The 13,150-nt window shown below is 41.6% G+C and overlaps 1 protein-coding gene across 2 annotated transcripts; it reads left to right on the forward strand.

The window, feature by feature from the left end:
- The first annotated feature begins 1,150 nt into the window (after window positions 1–1,150).
- plpp1a (phospholipid phosphatase 1a) lies at window positions 1,151–12,283 on the forward strand. Of its 2 annotated transcripts, none has more exons than XM_079289652.1 (6): window positions 1,151–1,568; window positions 4,070–4,224; window positions 7,212–7,492; window positions 9,302–9,359; window positions 10,453–10,629; window positions 11,122–12,283. In XM_079289652.1, the coding sequence occupies exons 1-6, from the start codon at window positions 1,511–1,513 to the stop codon at window positions 11,236–11,238; spliced, it is 846 nt and encodes a 281-aa protein (XP_079145778.1). In that variant the 5' UTR covers window positions 1,151–1,510; the 3' UTR covers window positions 11,239–12,283. The 2 variants fall into 2 exon arrangements, with proteins under 2 accessions (XP_079145778.1, XP_079145779.1); XM_079289653.1 differs by lacking the exon at window positions 4,070–4,224 and adding an exon at window positions 5,674–5,825.
- The last annotated feature ends 867 nt before the right edge of the window (window positions 12,284–13,150 follow it).

A 13,150-nucleotide genomic window follows, 5' to 3' on the forward strand; every position in this document is an offset into this window, starting at 1 on the left:
TCAATCACTTTGCCTAATCAAAGCTTCTCTCAGCACAACGTGGGCTTGTGCTGACTCTGCTTGATTGCTCATTTTTTTGTTAGATAAAGGACACGTTTGTCTTAAGACACAAGTCAGGTGACCATATGACAATTAAAGCAGGTTTTTCTTGCTGTCATCTTCACTACTGGACTTCCAATGTCAATGTTGGGAGACAAAATCCACAGTCCTTTTTCTGTGCAAATGCATTTAAAAGTGTATCTGAAGTTAATGAGGCTTCAACAGTCTGAGCAGTACAGTTCAACAGCACCACAGGCTGCAGCCTCCTCAATGAAGCTGTCCTAAAACTGTCCAGTCAAATCAAAACCTTATCATAACCTTCAAGAGGGTAATAGGACTCTTGCATTAGACTGGTAGTTTTGTTTTAGTGTACCAAATTAACTGAGTGTATCTAATGGAAATAAATAATTTGAATAATGATTCAGGATGTTGAGCTATTGTGTATTTCCAGAAATATTTCAGTATCGTATTAGTGTAACTTCACCTCCAAAGCACTAGATGGTGGCAACGAGCTGATAATGTCTTCCTTTTTGTTCCTTTAGTAAGTGTGCATGGCGTTGGTGTTTATGGTTAATTTAACATCACAAATAATGAAATGCAGGCTTATGCATACACACTGAGATTCATATTAAGGCAATTAAGTGTAAATGAACGTTATCACATTATCTAACAAATGGGGTGACTGTAGAGTTGGTCGTTCTTTCAGTCTATTTGAAGTTAGCCCAATTTCTCATTGGATACATTGTGTATATGGGTTAGTAGTTCACGAGTGCCTTTTTCTAATTCCCTGGGTGACAAGTGTGTTGGTGAGTTGATCAAATCAAACTGTAACGTGACTTTAGTCTCCTGGGTTGAAGTTAGGAGTCACCATGATGATTTGGATTATCTGGACTAAAATAGGACATCTTGGAAATCCTTTAAAAACAACAACAAAAAAGAATAAACGAGACGCTGTTGTTTTACTTTACTACAATAACGTGCTATAGTTTTGAAGAAACACGCTCACTGCGGGAAGTTTACAATAATGAATCTTCGTATTTCCGATTTTTTCCGCGAACGCTTTAAGGCAGCACGCAGGCTTGAGCCCCCCGGGAGCTTCCGGCTCGACTGACCGGACAGGTGTTCGTCCAAACGTCCGCTGCTTCGTGGGAGTGACTGTTTGTTTTATTCATCTGCTTCAGAAACCACCATGACAGACTTGTGGAGTTATCGGCGCTGCTGCAGTTCACCCCCCAACAACAACAACAACAAACGCATATCGTCTTGATATGTGCTGTCCTACGGCCCGGGCGTCGACGTTTTATTGTGTTTCTGCGCCATTTGCAAGCACTTTCTGCACCCCCACGCGACCGTAGAGAGACGCAGCAGCAGCAGCAGCAGCAGCGTCGTCTCGAGGGGGGGCTGGTGTTTATTACTGGAGAGGACGCAACACAAATCAGAGGAGTCGAGTCAGAGACGGACAAGAGCAAACATGTTCGAGGCGAGAGGAATCCCATTTGTCCTGCTCGACGTAGCCTGTCTGATTATAGGTATGTATGACTGATTTTCACTGACTTGTTTGTTACAGCTATTATAAGCCGATTTGTGCTCCGATATAATCCTACTGTTTGGGATATTTAACGGCTGGCCATCACGTGAAGGGAGTGGTGAACGTTCAGCTGCACGCGAGTGTCAGTCACTCTAGTTACGTTTATATTTTAACCTCTAAATTAAGTGTACCAAATCAAACTATGTGATTTGCAGTATCTGTGTAATAGCTTTCTAGGTAGGCTATACAATTGATATAACGTTATGTTCAATCAATAATTCCATGTTCTTTGTTTCCAGTGTATGCAAATGAGTGCATGTTTCAGATGCTCATAGGCAATCTAACAGTTAATGTTGCTGTTTTCTTGAGTGCAACAATATGTAATAATCCACATATGCATGCCTGTCTATAAACAAACGTGTGGATTTACTCTTTTGTTCAAGTTGTTGCTGAGAAACAATGTTATGAATGGAATTGATACCTCAGAGGCTTATGTTTTAAACCCACTCACCCAAAGTTCCTGATTCATGCAACCACACCTCATGACATGGGAGAGCACCTGTACTCATATCAGACCCGAGACTGTGTTCAGAACATTACAGTATCCGCTCTCCTACCACGGTTTTAAGTCCTTTTTAACATCTGATTATGAATGATTGAATGACAGTCCACACAGGTTATGTTAACATTAACATGTGGAGAAAATACTGACGTGGTTTTTCTACAAAACAGTTGAATTAATCCCCCCCACAAAATTCAGAATATATTGATATGCAAATATCTGTTTATGACTGGCGAGAGATGTTAAAATATTGCTTAGCTTCAAAGGCTACAGACGTATTTAAAGTGCACAAGTGCCAGTGAGAACCAGTATGACTGGACTGACTCAGTCTGCTGTTTGGATCACTGACGCAGAAGCAAACTGGATTATTCTGCTAACGACACGGACTATTAGATTATAACCGAGCATCTGCAGTAATCTGTTTGCAGACTGAGGCCGCTGCATGTGACTAAACACGCACATACATGGAGTCGCCTGAGGTTCGACTCCAAAGCCTGATAAATGTGAGAACAGAGATAGTTTTTGTTTCTTCTGAAGACCACAAAGTGCTCGGAGAGGCTTTTATGATGGTTTGCTTCCACAGTTTTTCCAACACAATCACTGAGATGCTTCAAAGTCTTTTATTTCTGTTGTAATATACACTTGTTTGTTTTTTTCTGTCCATGTGTTTGTCTTGGGAAGTTAGTTGCACAGTCATGAGAACGTTAAAGTGTAGCACGGCTTCCTGCTGCAGTTCTGAAGGGACCTGGTGGTCCTGCCGCTCCGTCCCGTGTGTGCTTCTGTCGCCACTTTCTGGCATTTTCAGCTGTTGCAGCCGATCAAGTTAGTGTGGCACAGCTGACCGTGTCAACAGCTGCACCAATGGCAGGCCGGATTAAAAAGTAGTTTATGGGATGTTTGTGTATCTTCATTGTGTGTGTGTGTGTGTGTGCTCTGTGGATTATGTGTTTGTTAATGTGCATTACAGCTCGTTTTCTGCTTGTATAGACCAAAAAAGCGATGCATTTCCCCGACTACACACTGTGCTAAACGGGCCAAACCAGCAGATAACTGACAGCGACCTTACATTCGACTTTGAACTGTCAGAACCTATTAACATAATCTATTATCTTTATGGTATTTATCTAGGGAGCGCTTAGCTTATGTCCACAGCTCCCTTCACACCGATGAGTCAGTGCGCCAACAACAAAAAGAAGCTTCTCAATCCTCCCTTCTGGGAAGAACTGCCCAAAGACAACATCATTCTTTGGTGTGATGACGTTTACTGTGTAATACATAATGTTGCATAGTATCTGACTGATGCACATCTTCTGCGGCTCAGGGTCAAAGGATATGACTTGCAATATGTTCCTTATTTGTGAACATTTCTCACGAACAGACTAAAACGAACAATGATGTTGAGCTGTGTATGTAACCGGATGTGGCTTATTTTAATGGAATTAGAAATGCACTGGATGACATGCTCCTTTTTATTGCAATAAACAGGGAGGAGTCAATCCCACATTGATAAAAACTTCAGTGCCCAAAATTTTCAGGAAATCATTTAAATTGAAGTATATATTTGTGATCCGTTTCTGTCTTCACGAGGAACAAATGGGCTGACTGTTGTAACACATTAAGAGACAGAATAACTCATGGCTGTTTTTGGACATTTCACCGAATTTAATGACTCAAATAAAATGAAGAATAAAGACTCTTCATTTAACTGGCCTGCTCTAAAGGTCAGGGGTCTCTCATTTCTGTCTCACAGATTTGATTATTTGCCGTGACGCTAAAGAGCACCATCGTCCTCTCACGTCAGAAATTCCCATCTACAAGAAAGATGACGGATTTAAAAGACCTCGACGCTTTGTTCCCCCACCTTTTTTCTTTCTCTGCCGTGCTTCTTTTTTCCCCCCTCCCCTTACAGCGGTAACTTCTCCTCATCTCTTCGTCCACAGGGGGTCTGCCTCTGGCAGCCTTTAAGCTGGGTAAGATCCGCCCCTACCAGAGGGGCTTTTTCTGTAACGACGAAAGCATCAAGTACCCTTTCCACAGCAGCACAATAACCTCCACGGTGCTCTACACCGTGGGGTTCACCCTGCCCATTAGCTGCGTAAGTAGGCCTCAATCAGCGGCTGGTCTCCTGATGAATATGTTGACTTGTCAATCGCAGGTGTAACCAAATTACTTTAATGCACTACGAGGTGTACCGGGGCGCTACGCTCTGGTGTGATGCACGCTAGTTTACTGGCACACCTACATGGGAAGCAGCCATTATTATTATTATAAATGACCCGTGATGGCAAGTCAAGATGTGCTGATAGACCAGTCTGTTAACAGATCAACACACCTCCAGAGCCTAATTTAGGAAGTATTCACAGTAGTTAGCGTCCTTTCATTCTTTTTTTAATACAGATAGTTAACGACAGCACACAGCTGTCTGGTATTGAAATCAGATATGCACCGTATATGTTTTATTTAGTTTCTTCTCGCAGCGTGAGGCTTGTGACATGTTTAAAGGTTATTCACCAACATCAGCTCTTACAGTTGTGTATCAAGAGCTGAAAGGAAAGATGTCCACTTAAAAACAATTCACACAATACAAAGTTGGTAAATGTTAAATCATGTTGCGTCCGCACACACATTTCTACTGTTTAGTTTTTTACTTTGCGTCTCAGCTGCTGAATTTCTTAATGTTTCTGGTGATCTTAATCGTTCTATTCGTCAATTATTATCTTCAATCAACTCAAAACATAAAATGAAATATGGATGATGTGAAGTGAGGATGGGCATTTTGGTTTTTGCTTATATTTGAATCATTTAGTTTTTAATGTTAATCTATTGGGTGAACTTTCTATTGCTCTGTTGCTTTAAACAGCTGGAATGCTCCTCTGTTTCTGGAGAAAGACGGATGCAGCAAGTGTTGCTGGTGTGTGCGTCTGCATTCTGTTCTTGCTTTGTTGTATCAGTGATTTATCTCTTCCGTCTCTTGTCTGTAGTATTTATGTATTCTGAGTAATCTAAAGCCCAGTCTGTCACTCTTAGTCTCATTGCAGCCCAGTCTGTCACTCTTAGTCTCATTGCAGTCTAACTTTAAACGACTCACTGCATCGGTCACCGTCTGCCGGTTGAAGGTGTCGGAGAAAATGTGGGAATTTAAAAACCGGAGAGTTTTAGGAAGAGGTGTTGGTTTGCCATAAAGAATAGAGACAAAGAGGAAACGTCGAGCAGGACTTTGTGAGAGAGGAATTGAATGAGAACGTGTGTAACATACGAGCGTGTGTGAGGCCGCCCGCTGTTTCCTCCCACTCGCTGTGAGGCTTAATAACCTCAGAAATGTCACATCTTTGGCTTTTCTCCGCGCCATCACTTTAACCACTAATATTTGCATCTTCAGAGGATGCAATGTGTCGTGCAACCCCCCCCACCCCCCACCCCTCACATGGCTGCTGTCTCCTCCTTTTGCATCATGGGTAGGGGGCTCTAAGGGCCCAGTGACATGTTCTTGTAACCTGAATTTTGTTCTCTTTTTGTTTTTTCTCTCGTTGCCTCTCTGCTATAGCTGGAATTCCATTTGTAATACTCACATTGCAACACAGTCCTTTCCGCCGGGGCTTTTTCTGTAATGATGATTCAATCAAGTACCCCCTTAAAGAAGACACCATTTCCTATCAGTTGTTAGGAGGGGTTATGATTCCCGTCACAATACTCACTGTAAGTGCATCAGTTTTGTTTTCTGCTAACGGTTCTCTATTTGACTTCTCATTCATCTGCAGCTGATCTGTATATCCTCTTTAACACCCCGAACTTCTCTCTTCTCTCTTAAACACTTGATTCTCCTGTACTCTGGTGTGTTTTTAATTGCATGCATCAGCCATTAACTGTGACTTAACTTGTAGAAAATGTTTTTTTCCAAACTGCAATATTTGAAGATGAAAACAGAAGTGAGGTGAACCTGTACTTTGAAAGTCGGCAGCCCTAAATTATTCTGCAGCCGCCCCAACAGTCTGCAGAATGACAGTAAATATGACAGATGTGAAACTCTTCACCAGCGGTGACTTCGGTCATTCGATGCTGACTGGAATTGAAAAAAACGTGACAACTCTCAAAGAGAAAAGTGTCTCAGTCAGTTCAGTGTACAACCCGAGAAGGTATCTTTTCACTGAACTCTTTCTAAAGAGTTTTAAAAAAAGGTTCCATACTGCATCTCATCTATGTATTCATTTACATTCTTTAGATGCAGTAAGTTAACTTAAAGCAGCTTTATGAAGAACAGACTCCTTTAATCTTCAGTGAGCCATCGACAGGAGCTTTTAAAGTTAACGGAGCAGAAGCAGCTTTTTAAGCCCACTGAAATCCTTTGACGCTGATCAAACACGTGCACTTCTGACGTGTTTAATACAGAATGAACGCATACATCCAAGCGCCACAATCTTTTACTGTGAGATCTAAAAAGATCTAGTGATTCGATCAAACTAAATATATATTATTTTAAGTGGACATCATCCTGTGGCCAATCATATTTTACAACATTACGTGCTATATTTTTGTCAGATGAGCATTCCTCTACAGTGTTATGGAGATTGTATTCAAAGGAATTGTTTGACACTTTGAGAAATAATGCTTATTAGTTGTTTTTTTTTGACAAGTATTCGATTTTGAAGATCAATACCACTCATATCTGCCCGTTATATGAAGCTACAGCCAGCAAATGATTAGCTTAGCTTAGCAGAAAGGCCTCTGTCTAAAGGTGAACCAGCTCCTCTAAAGCGCGGTAATTGAGACGTAGTTCAATAACTGAAGTGGTGCAGGTACCCTGACTTCACTACATTCTTTAGTCTTCATGCTAAGCTAAGCTAACTGGCTGCTGGTGGTAGTGGCTATTTAGCGTACCGACATTAGAGTCATACTGATTTGCAAATGCGTGTATCCCAAAGGGTCAAACTATTCCTTTAAACCGTATTGCATGGGGAATATTTTAGGCTCTGGAGTGGATTTCATTCAGTTGCGTCTTTCATTTTCATTTGTAGTTTTTTGTATTTCTGTACAAACCTCTAACTCTGTATCCTTTCCTCCCCCCCCCCCCCCCTCCCCTTACAGATGATATTTGGCGAGTGCCTTTCAGTTTATCTAAAGCGCATCAAATCCAAGTCTTCTTTCGGCAGCCACATTGCCTGTGTTTACAAAGCCATCGGCACGTTCCTCTTTGGCGCCGCGATGAGCCAGTCTCTGACCGACATAGCCAAGTACTCCATCGGCCGTCTCAGGCCGCACTTCCTGGATGTGTGCAGACCTGATTGGAAGTTGATCAACTGCTCATCAGGGGCGTATATTGAGGAGTTCACCTGCAATGGAGACGAGACGATGGTCAATGAGGGCAGGTACGTATCTCCTTACCTCAGAACTTGGAAATGGACGGATGAATCAACCAGCAACTTATTCTGATTATGGATCGGTTGTTTTAGTCATTTTCTGGTTCCACTTATTGGACTGTGAGGATTTTTCTCAAAATAGATGCGGAAGATTGTAAAAACGGTTTTCACTCACTTAACCTTTTTATAGACAAAACAATGCATTTATGATTAATAAAGAAAACAATTGTCCGATTAATTGATGACGTAATCACTAAGTGCAGCCCTGGATTAACAAATGGTTTCAGATGCTTGCTGTTGAAATGAGCCCCTCATTTAAATGTGCAGCACTCTGGGTTTTTGTTTTGTTGCTCAACAGATTAGTGAAATCTAACTCTCAAGCTCTGTTCACTCCATTGTTTTGCAACACGCTCGTGGTGCAAAACAATGGAGTACAGAGGGAAAAGGTTAGATGTGTCACTGAACAACCTACGAATACTTAGTTGATTAATGACGGCAATGGAAGGACCGTTACGGCATAACATTGTGAAGTTGTGCAACTTTTTAGTTTGTGGTCAATATCTGTACATGATGTAAAGGTAACCGGTGTTTTAGCGAGATGCATTTGGAACCAGAAGGATTGAATAATATGACAGGAATGTAAAGCTTGTTTGTGTCCGTTATCAGCTCAGAGCAGAAGGAAGCATAGTGGGCGGGGAGGATATCCACTTCTCATTCTGATGAAGGCACAAGCACCAAGACCTCCGTAATTATAGAAGCGGAGGCCTGAACAGTGACATCAGCTGTGCAGATTGTACCAGCACTATGGGCTGTGAGATACTTTCTATTCTATTCAGTTCTACTTGACTTAAAGGTGAAGTAGGTTGTTCTGCTTAAAGGTTAGGTTTTCTGTGTCTTCTCTCGAACAGCCAGTTTCCCACGAGCTGAGACGAAACCCTCTGGCTTATTTACTGTGCATTTACCGAGGGATGGTTTATTCTAATGTAGTATAATGAGACAAAAATGTATCAGCAGGTTCAAATGAGGATCCAGTGAGGACGTGTTTGTCTTTCCAACTCCTGTGTGGTTTGGGTGGCCTGCTAGCCTCTAACGGAGAAAATGAGCAGGACAGGACTGCGCATGTCGGGCAGCCTGCTCAGGATCATCTTACTGTAATATGACTCTTCTTTGGCTTAGTTTCATTTCCCGAGGAGAGAAGAGGCGTCCGTGTATTTGTTTGCTTTTGAGAGAAAGCCCAACTTTAGGTTCTCAACGGTTGAGAGTGTGATTAAAAAACAAAGACTTGTAAGGAAAGGGGTTCTGTTCATATAGAGTGGAGCCCTCACAGGCTCGGACCATCGTGCAGTTTTAATGCGATGCCACAGAGGATGTAGAGAGGTCAGCATTATTATTTCATTCACCAGTTGGGGTTTCTAACCACGGCCCTTTGTGATCGTCCACTCGCAAACACTGATTTCAGCTTCTTAGAGATTCGAGGATTTTCTGCCTCACTGCTTTCACGCGTGTTACATTTACAAAGCGAGCGAGCTGAAGCCACACAGCTTTGTGACGGACGTTGTTTTCCTCTGTCTGAAATGTCAGACTACAGCTGCTGTATGATCGTTCATGTCCCCGACTGCAACCAACTCACGTCGCTGTCAGTCGGGCTGGGCGACAATTCAAACTCCCAATACGGTTGAGCCAGGATGATGTGTGGGTTTGTGTGTCTGACTAATGAATAATATAATAACATGTCTAAGTGTCTTCACATTTGTTTTGTCTTTTAATTATTTAAGCACATGGCAAAGTGTTGAGCAATGCTTTTGTCTCTCGCTGCAGGCTGTCCTTCTACTCCGGCCACTCCTCTTTTTCCATGTACTGCATGCTGTTCCTGGCTGTAAGTACTGAAACTAGTTACACACTGACTTGCAATCGTTATTCACTGGAGCATTGTCTTCAAAGGAACGTCTTGAACCAATTATTGTGACCAATATATCTTCTTTTTTTTTAATCATTTGCTGTCATGTAAACTGGCACATCAAGCTCTCAAACAGAATGCGATGGTCATATTATTAACTCAAGCTTAAAGGAATAGTTTGACTTTTTTTTTTAAATACTGTTTTTCTGAGATAGAAGAAGCAGCCCAGCTGTTTCCCTGTTTCCAGTCTTTATGCTACGCTAGGCTAACGGCCTCCTACGTGGCTGTAGCCTTTAATTTAACAGACATGAATGCTATGGATCTTCTCATTGAACTCTCGGTAAAGGCGACTAATTAGTACATTTCCCAAGATGCCAAAATATCGCTTCAAACTGCAGCGCTTGGAGATTTCTTTAATCCGCCTTTGATGACAGTTGGAGGAGCATCCCTGGACCCTGAGCTGATTTCACTGCCCAGCCCTGCTAAACTTGAACGGCTGCTGATTCATTCAACACCAGCAGATATAAATAGACGTAGAGCTCCCGCTCGCTCTTCTTTGAGTGGAGATCCAAGTATGAGCAACAGCAGCTGACATTTAAACGTTGACCTACAAATCCAGGGAGTGTTTCTTTTATGTGCTCTCACAGTTAAACGACAGCGTTTGCGTAGTTTCTGTGTTACAGGAAGAGCAACATGGATCTGGATAAAGCGGCTGAACTTGTTTGTCCTCGATTTGAAACGGCAACAAAAAAAGAACAGATGCCTGTTTTCAATACAAACACAAGTTTTGAACACAGCGTTCAGCTGAACAGAGATAATGTTTGACTGATTACTTGTATCAGTTGATTGTTTTAAGGCCAGTTTGACAAAAGTGAAATGTGGCCAGCCGGAGATTTCTAATAATCTAATAATTTAAGAAGTTGTTTGTTTAAAACAGTTTCCTGCGTGATATATGTGATAGAAATACACCGAGTCATCTTTAGATCACTGCAGCCCGCTTTCCTACCACTCGCACAGTAATGCTGCATACGACACTGATCATCTAACAGTCCTTTTCCTGCGCCTCTTTCAGCTCTACCTGCAGGCCCGACTCCAGGCTGAATGGGCGAGGCTGTTGAGACCCATGATCCAGTTTTTCCTGATTGCTGCCTCGGTGTTTACAGGATTGTCAAGGGTGTCTGACTATAAGCATCACTGGAGCGATGTGCTGATGGGACTCCTGCAGGGGGCTCTCATGGCTATCCTGGTGGTAAGTGATGGGTCTTAAGCTTTTTTTTAATATATATGCAAGTTTGCTTTCTTTTTTTAATTTTTTAGTTATGAATGGGGCGACAGGATATTTCAAATATTATTTATCAATACGCACGACTGTGTCTGTTTGGTGTCCATGGCACAAATTCATCACATACCTGTACCTGTGAAGTTAGCTATGACTTTTTCATGGTATTTTTGTGACATACTATATAATCATTTTTTTTTATGGCTTACTGTATTCTGCCATGCTATGACATTGAAAGAACCGGGAGCTGTTTCCAGTCTTTATGCTAAGCCAAATATCTCCTGGATGTAACTTCATATTTATCATACAAACATGATTTTCATCTGACTCGCGGCATTTTTCCCAAATTACAAATCTAAAGGTATTCATTATTTTTTTTTAAACAAAGCACAGGTGTAAATAGTTAAGCCAAACACTCATCTATGCCTTTTCTTTTTATTATTCTCTTCCTGTATCTTGCAGGTCTTCTGCGTGTCTGACTTTTTCAAGCCACGCGTAGATGTCCGTAAAGATATCGACATGCCACACACAACCCTGCAGGAGGCAACAAATGGAAACCACTTTGAGAGTGCCAACTAAGCTGAGACAAGAGGACGACGACCCCTCTCTGCTCTGCCCAGATGCACACCCGGGATCCCAGCTCTCTAGCCTTTCATCTCACACTGATTCTCATCCGATACCCCCGCATGGATTTACATTTGGTTCTTCCCTCAAGTCAGCCAGTGGATGACTCTGCATCGGGCCTGTTCAGATTTTAAGACTTTTATCATTTTTCTCCACCTTTTTGAAGGAAAGGGGTGACAACCTGTCCAAGGCTTGTAGATATGCCTAAGTGACTGAGACAGATGTAGGTTAGGGGCTAGAGATTCTGTAAAGACAGGAACCATTTAGCATGCATCTATCTACTGAGCTGGTGGGAAGACTTTACTGCTGCACGCGCCCACTAAAGGGTCTGACCACTGCTGGGGGGGAGAGAGAGAGGAGGGTTGGAAACCTGTGAATGTAACCTTGCTTTGTGCTTTTCCTGACCTGGAGTCAAATCTGCTCAACGATCTGTTTTAGGATCAGTTTCTAGGTGGACTCCAGCACGCCTGAGACATCTGAGTCTCATAACTTTGCTGCCTGAGGTCCAGTGTTAATTTAGGGGCCATTAATAAGAGGAATGTTTGCCTCTCAAAGCTAGAACGTGCTGGAGACTAAAGCTGATCCTAGACCAGAGGGCAACACTGCTTCACATCTGGAGCTGCTGACTTCAGGCCACTGCTGCCTTGCTCTCCAACTGTCTCACCTAATATAGTCGAGGAGGAAGCTTGACTTGAGTCATGTTTGGTTAGAGAGTTGAAGAGTAGACGGTCAGTTTTAGTCCCGTGTTGCCTTTGCTGGACTACTGCTCCTATCACAGCTCCCTGTGTATCTAACTAATGCAAACACAACAATGTACTGTTGTATAATCTGTGTGTAAATAACAAATCAGTCAGACTTTTATAGAAAGTAAGAGGTAAAACATGTACAAATGTCAAAAAAAGGAAAACAAGCCATTTGACGTATTACCATGAACAGAAAGTAAACGCAAGTGTTTGTATTGTGTCATTAGACGTCATCAAACTAAAGCATGACTTGTTTACTTTCTCAGCCAGATATATGAAGAATAACATCTCATTATGAACCACTTTGCTCATGTAAGCAAAAATGATAAAAGCATGAATGTTCAATGTATTCTGACAACGCAGACTCATTCACCTGAATAAAAAACAATTCTGGTCACAAGCGAAGTCATTTATAACGTACAGCTCTCACGTGGACATGAATCGACATTTCTTTTAACATTTTGGGAATGAACGGCACACTATTTTATGAGTTCATGGCATATTCTACAATGACTTCACTTTATTTTTATTGTATGACATGACTAGTTTACAGCAGGAGATGACCTTTATATATTATAACTATATATATATATATATATATATATACTGACTACAATGACTTTCGACATGCTGACTTCATTGCTTTTTTGACATGCTGACTTACTTTTTTCATGAGTTATTTTGACAGACTTTAAAAAGAAATTGGATACCATACTTATACAGATATGCTATACTATTACTTTTATGAACTTTGACATATGACCTTTTATATTTTTTGATATGGTATGCTATGAATTTTTTCATTACTTTTAAAAAAAAATACTATACTATGACAGATTTTATACTGACTTTTGTGACACTGTACAAGGGCAGGACTATACTTTTTCTATGACACTTATGATTTAGGTTAGCTGTTTCCAGACTTTATGCTAAGCTAACTATCTCCTAAATGCAACTTCATATTTATCATATAAACATTAGTGGTATCAATCTTTTCCTCTGACTCTCTACAACATTTGAATTGCTTTGTGCTTTTCCTGACCTGGAGTCGATCTCAAGGATCTGATGTAGGATCAGTTTCTAGGTCGTCTCCAGCACCCAGAGGCACTGCGTCTGCTGCCTCG

Source organism: Melanostigma gelatinosum, assembly GCF_949748355.1.
Source record: "Melanostigma gelatinosum genome assembly, chromosome: 18".
NCBI classification, from domain to species: Eukaryota; Metazoa; Chordata; class Actinopteri; order Perciformes; family Zoarcidae; genus Melanostigma; species Melanostigma gelatinosum.

Coding starts and splice junctions, on each gene's coding strand:
- plpp1a (XM_079289652.1), top strand. CDS start 1,511: ATGTTCGAGGCGAGAGGAATCCCATTTGTCCTGCTCGACGTAGCCTGT. Junction 7,493..9,301: donor ACGATGGTCAATGAGGGCAG/GTACGTATCTCC, acceptor CTCTCGCTGCAG/GCTGTCCTTCTACTCCGGCC. Junction 10,630..11,121: donor CTCTCATGGCTATCCTGGTG/GTAAGTGATGGG, acceptor TGTATCTTGCAG/GTCTTCTGCGTGTCTGACTT.